This window comes from Aquila chrysaetos, chromosome 2, assembly GCF_900496995.4.
Source record: "Aquila chrysaetos chrysaetos chromosome 2, bAquChr1.4, whole genome shotgun sequence".
Taxonomy (NCBI): Eukaryota; Metazoa; Chordata; class Aves; order Accipitriformes; family Accipitridae; genus Aquila; species Aquila chrysaetos.
This window is the reverse complement of record NC_044005.1, coordinates 40,981,727-41,000,393: the sequence shown is the minus strand read 5'-3', so window position 1 is coordinate 41,000,393 and position 18,667 is coordinate 40,981,727. Positions and strand designations below refer to the sequence as shown.

The following is an 18,667-nucleotide window of genomic DNA, read 5'->3' as shown; positions in this document are numbered from 1 at the left end:
ATAGGCACTCACATTAAAAATTAAATTAAATTGGAAGAAAAAAAGAAGAAAAGGAAAGAAAAAGGAGGTGATCAAAACCCATGCTTATTCCCTTCCCGGTAGTCTAGGAGAATCCCTTCAGCTTCATTGCAGTAAGCAAATACGCTCCACCTGTCACACACACCGCAGACAAATTGATCAGTATATGTGTTTTCACAGGGTCCTCTGTCCCATTTCCAGTTTGACAGTCAGTGGATCTAAGGGTTGTAAGCTGCATTGGAAAAATTTAAGTCAGTATATGCGGAGTATTAAATCAATTATACCATTCTGAGTGGTGGTAGAAGTGGAGCTCTTTCCTAAGTCTGCTGGCGAGCACCTTGAATTCTTGTTTTCATTTGTGGCCTCACCACAGAATTGTTGTGTGTTCATGAGTAAGCCAGTTCATCAGTCTACCTCCAAGTCTTTCAGCTGTAAATGCAATGCGGCCTCCTCACCACAAGACTTTGTTAGGGCCCAGAAACTCTTTGGTTAGAGTCAATGGCAAAAGAGGCTTTTGACCTCACCGAAGGTTAATATTAGGATCTTAGTATCTGTAAGGCACTTTAAGAAACTCAGATGAAAGATGAAGTAACATAGTAAGGAACAAAAAAAAAAAAATCACTGAACGCTGAGCTTGCTGAGTTTGCTTTGCCCATGGCCTGTCTGTAGACGCAGCACAATATAAAGAGGTAATTACGTAACTTTTTCAGAATGGGGCTGTAGTGGGAAAAATAAATGCTAGGGAGATCTGCTTTTTATACACAAAATACGTACAAGTAGCAACTTTATGATCATTTTGTTACAGCTCTTAAAATGAACCGGTGTGCTAGGCTTCCACCTGGTTCCTGTTCTTTTTTTGCTTATCTTGCATGCATGTATTAAATGCCCCTCTGCAAACAGGCAAAATGCTAACCTAACACTGAGAGCTTCTCTCTGGTTTTGGAAGAAAAGGGGATCTGCTAACCAGGACCATTTCAGAGCAAAGTCCATTGTTTAGTAAACACTGTCAGAGACTTAGCGACCATGCAAGAAGATGTTGATGTATTTGCAGCCTTACGGGTTTTAATTTTTTTCTTAATTTCACCTTACCTGCAATCTTTCAGTTACCATTCTCCACAAAGCTCAGCTAATCAACAGCTGGAAGTAAATGAATAACTAGATGCACCCAAGCCAGAAAAGCAGATTGAACTCAGAGGAAATTTTAATTTTAAGTGTATGTCTTGGACTGCTACCAGAAGCCCTTTAGAATGTCATTGTTCTTTGGGGGAAATTTGGATGTGGACAAAAAGACCATTAATAAAGGCTGTCAAAACATCTGTTAAAAATCTGCAAGTTACAAAATATGCATTAAAAAGATAATTAAATATAGATGGTACAGTTTAAAGGTCTTCATTTTCTAGTTTGTAGAAATCTTCATGGGGTAGGCTTAGGCCAGGTATACCACTGGAATTTTTAAGTTAAAAAAGGAGAAACAAAGACAAAGACCAACCATTCCCTCCGCTCCCCTCTCCCTTCCCCAGTTCCTAGTTAGAGTGTACAGGAACAAGAAGTTTTCTCTCTCTGGAGAGCAGAGGAGGAAAATGGCAGTTGCGAGTGAGAAAAAAAAGCACATTGCTGTTCTGCTCAACTAAGAGGAATGCAGAAGACCTCTGCCCTTCTCTCCTTTCTAGGGGAACTGCCTCTTCTCTACTTAAGACCCAGTGTGTGTTTGCTCCTTTCCAACTATTCCTAGCTGGGAAATAAGAACGTAATTTCCCTCCTTTTTTCTTGGCTGAACGAGTTTTTAACTCTGCCGGCTGGGACATCTGCCCCGGGGCTGACTCTTTGCACCTGTGCTGGATGCTGGGGTCTGCTGGACCTGCTGCCCTCCCTGCTCCCCCCGGGGGACACGCACCCTGCTGCAGGTAGCTTAACCCTTGGGTGAACCGCCCACAAATGGCTTTGCCTGTGAATATTCACGGGTGTTTGAACCAACTTCTTGACTAAGGACACCCTGCCACTTTGAGATGTAATCCCCCCAAAAGCTACTTGAAATAAAACCAGTTAGGGTACCTATCGCCCCATCTCCCTGCTGTTGGTTTTTGAGTTTTGGGGAATGTGTCTTTCCTTTCTGAATTTCTGTTTTGTGGTTTTATGATTATGACTGCTGTCTGAAAAACCAGGCTTGGCTTACTGACAGCATAGTTCTGATTCTGTATTAGGGATTGTTTCTATGCCTGTGCATGTTATGAAGTCCCTGAACTGTACAGGGATTTCTGGCAGCAGGTCCTTGCAAGGGACGAGCCCAGCTGGCATTCTAAAAGAAATGGTGAAGTGCATTTCAGGCAAAATAGATACAACACAGGGTGTACTTAAAATGGAGGTGATTTATGCAGTTCATTTTTTGTTCCGATTGACAATATTTTGGGAAGACTGTGGCCTGCAAACTCACTGAGCTAACATCATATCAAGGAGAAGGGGAAAATGTCCAGACTGAATGGTCTTTAAGTAAATCTGATTTCTAACCCGACTGCAGCCCAGAAAGGACCAGACGGGGTCATCATTCCCAATAACTACTGTGACTTCTGCCTCGGAGGCTCCAATATGAACAAAAAAAGTGGCCGGCCTGAGGAACTTGTATCGTGCTCAGACTGTGGGCGCTCTGGTAGGTGACTCCTTCTTGCATCTTTCTTGTACAAAGGCATTTGTGTGATTCGGTTTTTGCTGCTTCTGAAGATTTTGAAGAAGGGCAGTGCATTTGGGAGGGGATAGAAGATGAAGTCTTACCTCTTGTCTGTGTTTGTGGGAAAGGATGACTGGAACATTTTCTGTCATAAAACCTATTGTTGGATTCACATTTTTAAGCTAATGGGGTCTTACAAAATAATAAACTTTTAATGTATTTAGCGGCTTCTGTGAACATTGGTACATGTACTAGTTGTTCTTCAAATGGAAGGAGAAAATCCTGTGACAACGTTAAAGAATGGTCTCTGTCTTCAAATGCTGCAATTACAACTATAAATTACTTACAAGATTTATGAAAGTTGCATGACAAGCATTTCCATTGATTACACATTTCATGCATTTCTTCATCCAAAAAAGAAAGAGGGAGGAAATTACAGGGTAGGGATGGGGGTAGCTGTCAAGAATTATCCTCTTACAAGATGACTATCATTAATTTTGTTTAAAGAGCTTTTTATTTCTCCGTTTTCTTTCCTTCTCTCTTTTTAAATGTAGGCAATTGTGTCTTTCCCATTCTGAGTTGTCTTTATTTCTGGACTGTTGTTTTCTTCCTTCCTTCCTTCCTTTCTTTCTTTCTTTCTTTTTTCTTTTTTTCTTTCTTCTCTTTTTTTGGGAAATTTTATCCCAGCTGAGCCGTTATTTATAGCTTGTGTGGAAGGTGGTGGCAGTGGTAGAGGGAATGGGAGACCTTTAACAACTGCATATTCCAGCTTTGGTCCAAGTTTCCAGTTGTGATATTTCTGGAAAATGGTGATACTAGTGGTAATAAGACCATCATATGGAAATCTGAAAACCAAAGAGACCTTGAAATTAAGTATTGCTGCTGCTCCTTCTGTACTGTAGTCACTGAAAGATGTCTGTTGCATGGTGGCTGAAATGTGATGTGGAGTGTTCTCGTGCCAAGGGAGTGGCATTTTTATGCTCCTGCTGAAATTCATAGTAAGCCTCTTACCACATTCAGTGGGAGCAGGACTAGACTCTCACTGACAAATTGCCTTCTGCAGTTGTTGTGACCTCTGAAGATATTCTGAAGTGATACTGACTGTCACCAGAGGACTGATGGGAACCCCTTTGGTTTTCTCCAGGGGCGTCCTTATCAATGCTGTGCAGTCAGGGGCATGGACTTTTTAGCGTATACGTGTTTGCTTCTTAATAACTGAAGGGGGAAGCTCATGGGGTCTGTGGTGCCATCTTGGAAGATCATTGCCCTTTCCCTTGATTGTTATAGTTCAATATAACTCATTTCAGCATTGTCCTGATATGGCACAGTGAGACGGATCAATATTTTTTTGCTATTTAAACATTGCTATGGTGATTATATCAGAATGTAACACAAATACGTTAATTCCCTTGATTCCTTAGTGTGATAGAACAAGTAGATCAGCATGTAACCTAAATTGTGCAAAATCAGTTCCATTAAATGCTACCCTTGTACAAATTCTGACCCACCTGGTTGTTCATAGGGTTCTACAATGCTGTGACTGATGTGTGATGAAAGTGATTAAGGTACAACCACACACTAATTTCTAAACTAAAACAATGAAACCTCTTTGGTGGCTGCCATCTTTCTCTTTCTTGATAATGGAGAACATTTTCATTATACTGAAAGAGAGGTCATGGAAATTACATTGTTTCTTCCGTTCACAAAGTCAGTAAAATCACATCTTTACAAGGTGGTTCATCTGCCAATTATTTTATTATATACATTTTCTTTTTGTGAACAGGATTTAATTCTTCATGTCTCAAGCAATGCAGTGTACTTGTTATATGGCTGATTCCTGTAGCTGGAGCGGGGACCAAACAGTTGGTTACTTAATACCATGCTACTGTTTCTGAATAATAGAATAGCCGTTCCCTAAAATCTCACACTTTCATTATGCTGGGTCACAAGAGACATCTTTTCCTCTACCTTTTCTGAAGAGGGAATTTGAAGGCTATACCATTACTCACATAACATGTTTGATCGAGGGAGAAAATAAACCTCAGTTTTGCAGATTTCAGTATTTGACTTTTCTTCTTTTTGTTGTTGTTGTTGTTGCCGCTATTGATGTCCTGTGTGGAGAATTTCCTGTTCCATATTGAAAGTTGGATTGACTTACACACATTTTGAACTTTTCAGTGTTCCCAAAGACAGGTCACTTCTCATCTTAGTTGTTTTAGTTGTTGAACTGTATATATTTGTTGGGGGGGGGGGGTGTATTTTTGAAGGAGATGCCATGAAATTGGAATAAAAGCATTTGTTTAGGTTACTCTCACTTAGTCTTCAAAATGTATTTCATTTTGTCTACAGAGAGGACTCTTTAGGATCAGGTGAAGGACAGGGGTAAAAAATCGTCCTGAGGTTGATGAGCTACCTAGTGGGTTACATTTCTATAGCAGTAAATTTGTGACAGTTGATGCCAGTCTGAAGGACAGTCATTGTGCTTAGAGCTAACGGTGTCTAATTACTTATATGGTCTAAAAATCTTCTAAAATTGATCTAAGAAATCACAAGGAAATATTTTACTGTCTTTTGAAGAGAGGAAAACATGATTAACCCTTTCGCTGCTATAGGTATGGGCACCTGTGTTGTTTGTAGTTTTTTTCTCTTTGAAAGAGATACTGATCCTTTTTTATTTTTCTTACTGCAGTTCTACCGAGCTATGTTGTTGAGGTGCGCAGGCACATACAAGCACACACCTATGAGCTCGATAGTCTGAATTGTTTAATAATAATGATGATTAAAAAAATTATGATGATGATGCCTGTTGCTTAACCCATGTGCTGATATATTCATCATACATGTCAGCTCATTTGGGAAGAGAAGGCAGGAGGGACGAAGCAGCGCCAGCACGCACTACGGAGGACTTGTTCGGTTCCACGTCAGAAAGCGACACCTCGACCTTTCATGGCTTTGACGAGGACGATGCAGAAGAGCCTCTCTCGAGCCGAGGAGGTGGCTGTGGTGGCAGCTCTCCCTCTGCAGACAAAAAGGGCGGCTGCTAAAATAACTAAAAAGACACACAAACTCTGAGCGATTTGCTGTCCTTTTTACTACTAGGATTATTATTACCTTTTTCTTTTTTTAAGTTTAGGTCCTTGGGTTTTTGGGGCTTTTTGTTGTTATTTTTGTTGTTGTTTTTCCTGTGGGGTGTACACTGAAAGCACAAACGTTTAAAGCTCTTGACAACTACTTGGAAGAGACAGAAGGTTTTGATTTTCCTGTTATTTTTTTCATTTTAATTTGTTTTTCTCCCACCTCCCTCCCTTCTCTTTCTCTCTGGAAACGTAAAAGGTGGATTTAATATTTTTTTTAATAGTGAGCAGAGTTGATTTTCTTGTCTTTTAATATATATATCGGCAAACCACGAAAAATACAGATGGGTTGGAGAGCAGAAAGCAAACCCAAATAGGTTTTTTTAATTATTATTATTATTTATATATTCTATATATTATTAGAAAAACTACTTTTTAAATAAAAATAGAAAAAAGAAAACAAAAAAGCAATGGATGTCTACTTGATAATAGAACTGTTTCTAGAGAACCACTGTGGGCGGACTCTATCGGAGGACAAGGAAACTCTTGATGTGATGGCTTCTGCGTTTTGAGATTTTGCACTTACTGTAGCATGTGGAGTTTGGCTCTTCTTGTACACCTGCTACGCTTGTCTTTAACAGCCTGAAAATACAAGCAGCACCATTGAAGACCATGACTTTGGGGAACACATTTTCATCCCTCCTTTGGACACCTTTATACTCAATAGATCTCTTCCTCCCTGCACCCCTTCATGTCTTCCTTACTCCGTTCTGCTTTTTTTTTTTTTTCTTTTCCTTCACCTTTCACTTCATGGACAGCAATTTCCAAGCATAGGGGTGGAATATGAATGGCAAGTCATAGACGTCAAAGACAAAACAGATGGAGGAGCAGAATCATGGAAGAAATGATATGGAAAAATACCTCACCTATACTTTTCTTTCCATTTTTAACTTTTAATTCACAGCATTTTTTCCTGTGTCGCCCAGTTTTTTCTCTCTGTAGTGTCTTGTGAGACACTTTGTTTGCTTTTCAATAGCTTCTCTTGAAATAAACCAAAGCAATACTCATTAAAGTTCCAAGGGCAATGGAGAAGAGAGTGACTCCCTTCCCAGCGACTTTCCCAGAAAGGAGGAAACACGCAGCAGGATTTGAAAGGTATGTCCAAGCTGAAATGTCTTTCACTCAATTGTGAAATCTCTGTGCCCTGGATTTTCAACAGACCCTTGACTGAGCTTTGTTGTAGGAGTAAGTCCAGTGGATTAAATTGTGTTTTGGGTATGCGCCACATTCACACCCCTGGTGAAGCTAATGGAAATCCTGTGGGAGCAGGATCCAGCCTCCTGTACAGTCAGAAGTGATTCAGAAGGAGTCAGCGTGTAGGATACGTTTTGCTATCTTAATGCAGGCAAAAATCTCCCTGGAGTGGGGGCAAGATTAGGTTCTAAGGATATATTTTTACTGATGTGTATAATGCCAAACAGGGTGAAATGATGACCTCATTTAAATCAGAGGCAAAATAGACATTTATCTGGACAGTGTCTAATCCTTAAACTGGCGGTGTGTGTTTTTGATACCAGAATAAAAATCTCAGCCTCGCAATGAAGACTTCAGTTACATATTGTTCTAATGCATGAATGAAGCCTATCCAAATGGATTCGGTTTCTCCTGTTTCTTGTGCTGGGGTAGCACAATACTTACTGTCTGTGAGAGCTCTTTCAATGTTTTTTTCCCTCCCTATAAGCCTTAAAGAAAAAAGAGAAAGGATCCAGTCTCTAATTTTTTTATTGTTCACTTTAGACATGGAATAAGCAGTGGCCAGATTCTGCTTTTAGGTACATGGGTGTAAATCCAGAATACATGCTAACTGATGTCTAGATTACATTAATAATATGCCTTCAGAATGGTGTCAAAAAATGTTACGAAATACCTCTCTGTGTTTATCCCGTAGGATGGTGCATGCCAGAGCCATGCACACCTGCCAGGAGAAAGCCTTATTTAAGCTTTCCCCTTATTGATAATCCTTTTCTGTTACTATTCTGCTCCTGCTGGTGTATTATAATCGATCAAGTGTCAAATCAATATTTTGACCTAATGCTGTCAATGAGAAGTATACTTTAACTGATACGTTAATTCCTTCCACAACCAGTCCTTTTTTCTCTGAAATAAGGCAAGATAAATTTATAATATTTTGCCACTCTTCTGTATTTGCTAAAAGCTCTAAGTTCAGATGGTTTCTAGGGGTGAGGCACAGGCATACAGGCATCTGCTTTTCCAAAATCCCTGAAAGAGTTAGGACTTAGTTTGCATATCTGTATCATTTTATATATATATGTGTGTGTGTGTGTGTGTATAGGTAAATACAGATCAGAAATGTATGTACACAGACACATGCACACATATAGGTAATGCAGACATTAAAATAAAGACCAACAGAAGTCAAGATGGAAGACACTTCCCAACCAAGAATGGGTGGAAGCAGCCCTTGTGTGAGGCACTGTGGGCTCACATGTTCCATACTGACCTTACTGTAAGCAAAGAGTAATATCAGTAAAGTCCAGTGGATTTTGTCTAAATTTATGCTAATCTAACTGAGAGCAGAATCTGGTCCAGAAGTAGAGTTGTTCCCAGTTCTGAAGAAATACCACAAACCTGAAACGTTGTAGATTTAAAAAAATGAAGTTCAAATTCATTTCTTCTGCTACTCCTATCCTTCAATCCCTGCACTTACATTTGTGGCAGTATTACTGTATTCTCTCCCTTTAAAAATTTTTTTTTTTTTTCTTTCTTGTGCTACTCTGTGACATGCCTATGTGAACAACAGGGAAAATAGAAAGGGAGCAAGTATCTAGAAATATGCCAAATCTGCATTAAACAAACAACATGATTTCTTGTATCCGTCTTCTATCTACTTCTTCTACCCATGTAGCAGCCATGTCACACTGATTAGAAGGGTAAGAAAAGAGTTTAAATTTTGCCCAGTGTTCCTCAAAATACAATCAGAGTATGCTTTGACAGGGAAAGGCTCGCAGGAGTAATGAAGACTTGAATTATCCAGGACTCGAAGAGAGCTCAGTTTTCATTTGACTAGCTTTTACTGCCTGAGAGGTGTAGGCTTGACACACTTGGACACTGGTGCAGGGATGGCAGCACAGAGCTCAGCATTTACTAAGCACTGTATTTACCCAGCATCTTGCATGCTGTTGCAGCCCATCCTGAGCTCCATGCTGCTGTGCTGACTATAGCCCTCGCAGCACCTGAGCTAGCTAGCTGAAACCTACCCAGGTACATCTTTCTGAAGAACTCCACTCGCTGCATCAACTGCAGAATAGGAATACTCTAAATACAATTTTTTCCAAGTGGAGTCCTTACCATTGTCTTTTGTGAACCATGCCTAACACATTCTGTGCTCTTTTGGAATACAAACAATAATCAGATGCCCATAATTCATTAAGTCTTGATTTAGTTTCACAAATGCAGTTTCTATAACAATGCATACAGTCTTAATCCTTTCGCAACCTAACCACCCATCTTTGTGACAACCGGGTAGCGCAGTACCCTCAGAAAGAAGCCACAACAGCTCACAGAGTGCATAAAAATTGCCAGCTGACATTTATTACAGATAGCATAGAAAAATATCCATCACTGTTATTTATACCATTTAAGTGTATATGGACAGTCACTGGTTCAATCTAGTCCTGAGAGAGGAAGGAAGGTAAAATAAATCCATCGTTATGGAGAGCAGAGTAGTCCTTGGGTTCCTCAAGATGTCTTATTAGACTGAGATAGCCAACATGAGTTTAGTCCAGCAGGCTGAGCAGTGTGGTAACTGATGGTAGGAAGGCATCGATCATAGGGAGGAAATTAAGATGTAGAGATGGAAGCCAAAAGAGTACTTGTTTAAGCTAGGTTGTAAAGTAGTGTTAACAGTGAATATTGAATGGAGTGTTGGTATAGAAATGAAATATTCTCAGGGCAGGTACTTCTGGAGTGAAGGCTGGGAACAGGGAAAGAAGTTTGGTAGCTCATAAGTTAAAGATGAAAGCAAAGCAAAGGGACGGCTACGTGAGACCCTCTCAGATGGACGATGGGAAGATGACAATGCTAATGAGGCAGAAAATATATAGGAGGAGATTTCATAAGTGCAATAATAAAAGAGGAGCCTGACACTGGCATAGGCACGTCAGAAATGAGGGAACTGCACAGTGTCAGTTGTATCTTCAAAGACGCATAAGTCCCAAACCAAACTAGGAAGGCGTAAAGAGAGTTTTCAATGTGAATTCCGGATTGTACCTAAAAAATACAGTCATCTTCAAAATCAGAAATTAATGTGATGCTCTGTATTCCCCAGTGATTTCAGCAGTTCAATGAGACCTCCTGTTCTGAGCTTCATAAGAAGATCTTTGAAGGCACAGTCCTTCAACTAATCACAAGCCTGGCTCTTCCAGTCCTCTTGCAAAGACATCCTTCTTATTAGAGGAAGGTTAGCTCAAGGCTGTCCAAAGATTCTCCTGAACCATATGCTCCCACAAAAACCATATACCGAAATAAGAGCTCCAATGTGAAATGTGAATAAAGGGATGTTTCGTTTCAGGCCCTAAATTCAGACATGTTTAATCATGGGAGCTGTCTCCTCAGGCACCTTTCTACTTCTCCATACTAAAGGATCTTAGAAAAGGCATATAATTTCCTGAGCCATCGTCTGCAAACTCTGATTCACAAATGGGAGCAGGAGAAATAAGGAAGTGACGTGCTGCTTGAGCAGCTCATTAGGGGGAAGAAAGGCTATGTAGAGTGTGCACTGATCCTTAGCATATCCCGTTTTGTGGCACTTCATTAGCGGACATTTTAGCAGGGGCAGACGTCTGCTCTTGCATGAAAACATTATAAAATTTTAAGCATGATAATAAATATTGAGAAAATTTTAAGAAAATACAGGATACTGGCATAACAGTTAAAAAGTAAAAGGAGATCGTGAGGCATATGGCAGAACAGGGATGGAACTGAAATCTGGTTTGCTTCACTTTGCATCTCTTCCCTCCACCCGGGTGCCCCCCCTGTTTTGTGGGTTGGATATTTATTTATTGTATATGTAATAGTGCTTGGAATAACATTGTACATATGTGGTAAGGTCATGAATGATAAGCCGAGGCTGCTGAAACAAGGTCTAGAGAGAACTTTGCCACTGGCTTCAGAAGGATTAGCACTGGGCTTCCTTAGCTATTGCTTTTATTGAATGAAACCTCACTGTTAATACGCTTGCTAGTATGGTGTAGACAAGCTCCGAGATGGCCATTTGTTTCAGCAGAATGTGTTATTAGAATCCCCTCCCCGCATTGTTTTGCCTTTGAGCTTTTACATTAGTTATTCATTTTGAGTTCCAGTTTGCCATTTTACAGACCTCAGCTTAGGCTCTTGATTGAAGACAGAGACTCAGTTTGCTGCCTGCTGATGCATGGAGCAAATGAGAACTGCACCCAGAGAGTCACTGAGTCCGGACTGTGCCGGGGCACCACTGCGTTCTCTCCTGCCTGCTTTGCCTTTCTTTGGTTAATTCTTGCAATGATATTTTGAGATGGGCCCTAAAATTATAATTCAAATACCATCAAACTATGGAGCTTTCAAAGCCTGGCTCCTCATGCAATCTGACTCTTCCCCATGGCAAGCGGTTTTACTGAATCAGTTCCTCAAGCAAACATTGTATTGACCCCACTGGGAGTCGTCCTATTATAAAAACTGCAAAATCTGCCCAGTGTGTTTTGTACTGCAACATATGTAGATGTTTCTAATAAACACCCATTTTTTATTCTCCGTGATTTTTTTGTATTTATATAAAATTTGTAGCTATGAGTATATGTAAAGAATGAGGCACACGCATGTGTTCATGCTGGCATGGGGTTGTTTTGACAAACCCTCACAGTGCAGGAATGTAGCCAGGCTGAATTTTTGCTGACTGAGCCATTACAATAAACCCTACCAACCTTTGTTCTCTTTGCCAGATATCTACCACGGTTGGAAAAAACCCAACCTGTATAAATACCATAGAATACTGAAATTGGGTCGGAACTATTTTCATGTCCCTGTCTGTATTTCCATGAGCGCTAAGTTGCCAATTTCAGAGAAGACAAGTTGTAATAACATTTACTAAAAAAAGCCAGCTCTTGTGATTTCAAGTTCTGATAGCCCTCTTAAGGGGATGCCGCCAGTTCATATCTTTGAGTTATTCTTTTGGTCGCTGGCAGCTCCTAAGATTTGGGACCTTTGTGTCATCCAGAACTGCTATGAGAGGTATATGGAAGACAGGGAGGAAGGCACTTGTGTTTTGTGGAAATAAAGAGATTATTTTATTGGCTATCCAACACCGCTCAGGAGCGTAGCAGTATGTAACTGAGTCAATTCATGGATTGACTGCAATGCAAAATGCAGTCTTTCACTTATTTCCAGAAGTTATGACATTGCTGTCACCCAATGTGTATCGTTCAGACTTCTAAAAATGTCTTTTGTGCAGTGCTGCATACACTTGTGGCTCTGTACAAGTAATTAGTAATATAGCAAGGTAATCAGAACAGAATTTCATAAGCAAAGGTCTTAACCTCTAGTGAAGAGACAGCTATCTAAGCTGAATGATGAAGGCTATTTAATGATGTTCACAATAAGAAAGATTGACAGCATTTAGTGCCTTTCTTTTGGATATGCTCCTTCATATCCTATTTGTTTGCTTTGTATTCACTTATGGCTCCCACGGTCAGTTGAAACTGAGTCTCTCAAGCTATATTTTCAAAGCACTAGAATGCAAGCAGTGTTGGAAGGTTGGGTTGTGTTGCTTCTGGTTTTTTTTCTGAACACTTGCTTTTGTTGTCTGTTTGAGTTTGTTTAGTTTTACTTTGTATTGCCTTTCCCTCTGCAGTCAGCCCTGCCCTCATGGACTCCAGCATCCTTCAAGCAAGACATTTCAGAAAAAGGCCGAGAGAAGCCAGGATGCTTTGATACTTCTCCTCTCCTTGCCCTGACCCTTCCGTACCCGAGTTTCATCTGGCACAGGAGCCTGGACTGTGGGAAGTTGGCTGCCAACTGTTGAGAGAAGTTCTGGGGATGCCCTAAGCTGGTGCAATACAAAGAAGTTTTTTAAAGTCTTGATTTCACTTTCTTTTAAGCGTGTGTATAAAGCCAGGTCAAACTGGAATTGATCTACAGTAGAACTGACTGAAAAACAAACAAACTGAAAAAAGACTTAACTATTTTATTTATTTCGATATTTAAGAGAGAAAAGAAGTGCTGAAGTTGCACAGTATTTTTGTTTGAAATACATTTTACTTCAAATTTTAAATGCAATTTTGTGAAGACATGAAATTTTAAAAAGCACTTAATGTAAAATAAAGACTGAATATTTACTTTAAGGAAAAAACTTTTTTTAAATAATGAAAATAAAGATCAACTCTGCTCTCTCTCTTACTTTAAAGAAGCCATTCATACATGTGCTGGGTATCTTTGTTTTTTGCAAATTGGATGTGGTAAGTGAAGATTGTTCTGGTTTACTTTCTCCTTAATAATATTATCCTGTTAGATGCTTAAAACTTACTTTGCTCTACTGTGTTAGGCACAAATCTGAACAAAACCTGTTGAAATAGCAAAGACCAGGCTCAGCGGCTGGATTTTTTGTTACCAGATTTTGTGTCCAAGTCAAAGGACTGTCTTCTCCCAGTAGGATTGATGTGTCTCTTCTGCACAGTAAAAGAGGTTTGCTCTTGAGCAACTCTGTGAAATACTTCTCTGAAAGAGGGGTTTAAAAAAGGAAAACAACTCTGTTAATTTTAGTATTATTTTTTGCTTCGGTAATTCCAGAGCTGATTGTGAGTTGGTTGTAAGGGAAGTATCTAAATGTTCAAGTGCTCGTGGCATGGAGCTTCCTGTTGGAGTCAAGGATGATGCCATGTGTAGAAACCTTGTGTACTTCAGCCCTTTCTTAAGTGGTAGTGGACTTTGAAAAGCGTACAGGTGCACCCGCATGTCAGCAGTAAGCAACAGGGGTTACTCAGCAGGAGAAGAATGTGAGTTCCTGCAGCTGCAATCCTAAATTGTCCTGTGAGGCAGCGGTGAGGGACATTCCCATCCTGAATTCTGAGTTGTTAGCCATCTTCTCAGTGAAATAAGGTGTTCTGCTTCATACAAGCACTGGAGGATTTTGTTGGCTGCCAAATCTGCTCACAGTGGATAGTGGAGGACTGTTCGCTGTCATGTGTGGTGCAGTCTAGTAAGGATGCAGGGTAGCCTTGTGTCCTAGGAGAAGGGTATTGGACTTGGCTCTGAGATTAGCTTTTCCTCTGTAGCAGGGGTGCCAGATGTACCTATTGGTATAGACCCAGGGTATAGATAGAAAAAGTGGTTTTGTTAATATGGCTTATGTTTGCTTTTGGAGTGAAAAAGGCTATGTCTACAAAAAATGCATCCTGACTAGCTGAAGCTGCCAGAGAGCCTGATTCTGAATTGTGTTTCTTGCACACCTAAAACTCAAACTTACCTCATTGAGAGGTTTCCATGTGTCAGCAGCAGCAGATTTTGTCCTCTTCTCCCTTCCCCTTCTCCTTCTCCTTCCCAGATTAACACATAGGGCCAAAAATAACCGTGCAAGATGTCTGGTAGACCTGAGTCCTGCTCCCACTAAGTTAAATGACAAAATTTGTGTCCTAATTGGGCTCTTTAGCAGGATGGTTTTGTTTTGTTCATTTTGTTAGTTTCTAAACTTGCAGTGGTGAACTGCCTTTAGAGAAAAAAAGAAATCAAATTTTATTTCATCAAAATATAACAAGACGCACAACTGTAATGAAGATTTGCAAACTCTAGGGTCTGTGTTCAGTTTCTGTAATATTCCTTCCAAATAAAAGTTCTGCTTCCAACGTCCCTACTGTATATTCCTCTGTAAATATTACTTTATCAAACCAATACCACAAGGTCTTTTTTAGTGCAAATAATCTTCTTTTAAAAAGACATTGTTGAATAACATACTTGTACATATACTTTTCTAAGCTCTCCATTGTTTATAATACTCTCTTTGAAGCTTAAAATAAAACTTCCTCCTCTATTGATTTGTTTCCCTTTTCCATTTTGTAAATTATGACTTTTGTCCCTGGATTTTGTTTTGTATTTCTTAATGAAGCATGACGTTAACCAAGAATTCTCTTCCTTTTTCCCTTTTGCTTTCTCTTCTCCATTCATTGGACTACAGAAACTGGTCCTGTTGCTTGCTCTAGTGAAGGTAGGCAGGAAATAAAATACTGCTTTTGTGTAGGACTCATTTTAAGAGTGTTTCCTATCATTTGGTGATAATAGAGGATCTTCCTAAATGTGTTTGTATTTTAATAACCTTCTCCACTAGATTAATAGAGTTGCATTAAATTAATTTAGATTCAAAGGTGGAGTCTAAATTATATGAGAGCTTTTTGTATAGATTTTAGTGGCATTGCCTTAAGCAGCCCTGACCCTACCTATGCCATTTCTAATCCAGTCACTGGAGTAACTGAAAACTGTGGTTCCCTTTGCTGCATTTCACAGTGCAGGCATGAACCCTCCCTTTCCCTTTAGACACATGAGATTAGTAGCATGGTTGTATAGGATGGAAAGAGAAAGAGGAAATACTGTTTCAGATTAGATGCCATCTTTTTAAGAAACTCTGTATGTCCTCTTCCCTAATAGGCCTGCTGTCATTTTTATGAAGCTCTGTTGCCTTTCCTCTGCCTTCCCATCAATTTCTCTGCTACCAGTAGAGGCTATAGATGGCCCTTTTTACTTTGGCAGCTGCTTGCAAAAATAGCAGCTGAGATGTAGTTTTTAAAAGACCTTCTGGCGTGGGTACAGATCCTTTAGAGTAGTGAACAGCACCCCCCACCCCCCAGCAGTTAAATAGCAAATAAGTCCGAAAGAGCACGTCAGAAATGAATCCAGTCAGGCAATATAGGAATTGTACAGAATTGTACAGATGGGCCTCTACCTGCCTCATTTTTAACAGTTGTGTGTGACAGAATGTGTGTCTTTGCAGCAGAGAATTAACTATTCTTGGTCTTCTTTTATAGCCTTTCTCTATAAAGTTTTATTTTTCACATGTGTAATTTTAATTTCCATTAGTGTTTTGTTTCTTCACTCTTTCTTCAGGTGAATATGACTTGAAAACTTCACTGTGCAAGGCCTTTGGCCGACTCATTGGAGGAAGGAGGAAACCAACAGGCAGTTTCAGCTACCTTTGCTGTCCTCAGTCACTGTGGCTCTTGGGAACCTGTTTGGGATCTGATAGAGCAGCTCATGGATTCCTTACTGGGTTGTCCTCAGCTGTTCTGTGGCTAAAAAGGTCTTTCCTTCCTTTCCACCTGTTGGGCACTGGGGACCAGAGGCAGCTGAAAAGGTGGGGTAAGGTGCTAACCGTATTTCTGAGCCGTGCTGAGAAGGTAGCTATGGTGTTGTCCTTAGAGCACATACTGGGTGATAGGGTTGCTGGTTTTAAAGCCCCTCTTAGCAACTTCCAATTTCCTTTCTGCAATTTGCTCTCAGATATTCTTACAGTAATCTGAGTCGGAGGCCTACAAAACTACTTTTCCATAGGGATTTCACGGGGGGCAAGTAATCTTTTCCTGCCCCAAAGCAGAGAGAGGAGGGAGGGTATGTGATGACAGATCCTGAGCCCCCGGCCATTGCTGCTTTTGTTGTTCTCCTAGCTCCTCTTGAGCTTTCTGCTGTGCTGTGCATAGGACAGAGAGACCCAGACGGAGGTTGGACTGAGGGCAAAGCTGAATGCTGACAAATCAAAGAAAGGAAAGTTGAAGAAAGGAAGGAAGGAAACTGCTTGTGGCATCAGTGCACTTTTCTTGTTCAATAGGTCATCTCCCATTCTAACTCAGTTGTCATTTTCATTGTCCCCAGTGTGATGGATGCAGAGAGCAGAGCTAGACATTTCTGCTAAGGTAACCAGGAGTGAAAGTGTACATTGAAATTGGCCTTTATGGATGTCTGTCAGCACCCTGTTTAGATGAATGGGATCCTTCCCACCACAGCAGAGCTATTGTTACAGGCTGTCAGACTCCAGAGAACAACTCTGCATAAGTCTTATTACTTTGAACATTTTTGTCCTTTTTTTTTTTTTTTCTTTTTTTTTTTTTTTAAGCCACAGGCCTGGAAATAGAAATGTTCTAAAGGAAAGTTTTAATTTTGCAGAAATTATCTGAACAGAAAAAAATACCACTGTTCCCTAAGCCCCAGAGAAGATTTACCTTGGCATGCTGGCTAGGGAGGTATCTTATTTACCTGTCTGGAGAAGGGTTCTCACTGGTGAGAGTCAGACATGGCAGGAGGAGGGAGTAAAAATGTCTGCCAGCATCGCAGCAGCTAATGGGTGCCCCCAAAGCGAGGTTTCCCTGGACTGAGGCTGAGCTGAAGGCTGGCAAAGCTGGGCACTGGAATCCTGAGTTCTCTGGGTGGGCTGAAAATGGCATCGGCTTCTTTACTTTGACCTGAATTAGAATGTTGCACTGGTTTAAGATTTATTCAAAACTTTTGCCTGGAATCAGGAAAAAAAATCTGGTTAAATTCGCATCCTGGAGCTGTGAGCTCTACTTGTAATCAGATCCGTCAGCCTACAGATGATGAAAAAACCCATAACCCTTTCTCTCTAAACCCAAGCTTTTAATGCTCATTAGCAATGACATAAAGTTCTCTGTACCCCATCCCATCCCTAATGTTGAAATGGCTGAGCAGGACCTCAACTACATAAAGCATACGTAGCGGAGCACATAAGCAGTGACTACTCCCCTTAGCTTTGGCTGGGCTTGTCCAGATTGTGGCTTGATGTGTTAAGATTTCCATTGTCCCTTGGAAATTATTGTAAAATTTTATTTCCTTTGCTGCACCAAAGCTGGACATTTGCCACAGTTTAGTCCTATCTTTGATTTTAGTGACTTAAGGTAAGAGCCATCCATCTGTGCCATCTTAATTTCACCAGTATATTTTTTAAGACCTGACTGCATTTTTTGCTGTGTCAACAAATGCTCTTGCTGTGTGTGTTAGAAACTTATATCATGTCATCTGTTATTTGGTGACATTTTGTCCTTGCAGCCTGTAATTCTTCATGATTCCATGGTGTGTGCACCATGACGGGACAAGGATGGCATTTACCTTTAAAAAAGCACAGATTTCTGGAGCACAGTGTTGTGGCTAATATTGCCATCCAGGATATACTTAGCAACAGTTTTGTTTTAATCTTGTCTAAGATAGCTGTGGTAGCTCTGAGTGGCCTACAAATCAACTATGGCACTGGTATGGAAAAGCCAATACTCTTTGAACGTTGAAGCTGGGCGGTGGGCTGAAGCTCTTGGAACTACTGCTGCCTGCCTACTCTGGGGAGCTTGCAGAGGGGTATTCCTTCTCTGGGATCCCAGCTGATGCATGGTACCTCTTGAAAAGGAACAGACGTAGCCTCCTTTCAGTGTCTTATGCTGAGTGTTTTTCTTTCAGAGTGGAGTTTCATTTCTCAGTGCTGTTCATCTTCCATAACCAATTCTCAGTAAGACCTTCTAGTTTATCTCTAGGTTTGCACAGGTGTTAAGAGTAATTTTTTGCTTGGACTGAAGCCCCTTCTCATTATGTTTCTTCAGTCTTCGCTGTTAGTGTCCTGGTGTCGGTGGCTTCATTGTGGACTGCAGGAAGAGAATGAATGTGACCAAATCTTTCAGATACAGCCTTCTTTTTTGAAAGAGATTGGAGATTTTAAAAGATGTTGGAGAGAGTTTTGTCAAGCGTTGCTGAAGACTTAGCTTACTAATTTGGATTTCTTTCATTAGCCAACAGCCATTAACTTCTTCATATGATGATTTCAGGAGTCAGTATTGAGGCCAGCTCTCCAAGGTGAGAGGAAGTCATTGGATGGGAAATAGAT

At 40.4% G+C, this 18,667-nt stretch overlaps 1 protein-coding gene across 9 annotated transcripts in view; it reads left to right on the top strand.

The window, feature by feature from the left end:
* The window catches only part of DPF3 (double PHD fingers 3), a 198,047-nt gene that overhangs the window by 130,961 nt on the left and 48,419 nt on the right, over positions 1-18,667 (top strand). For 4 of the 9 annotated variants that reach the window (XM_041122017.1, XM_029996849.1, XM_041122009.1 and 1 more), the window contains one exon: positions 2,534-2,662. In XM_041122017.1, coding sequence (XP_040977951.1) covers positions 2,534-2,662 — 129 coding nt within the window. The other 5 variants (XM_041122011.1, XM_041122015.1, XM_041122012.1 and 2 more) reach the window with 5 other exon arrangements.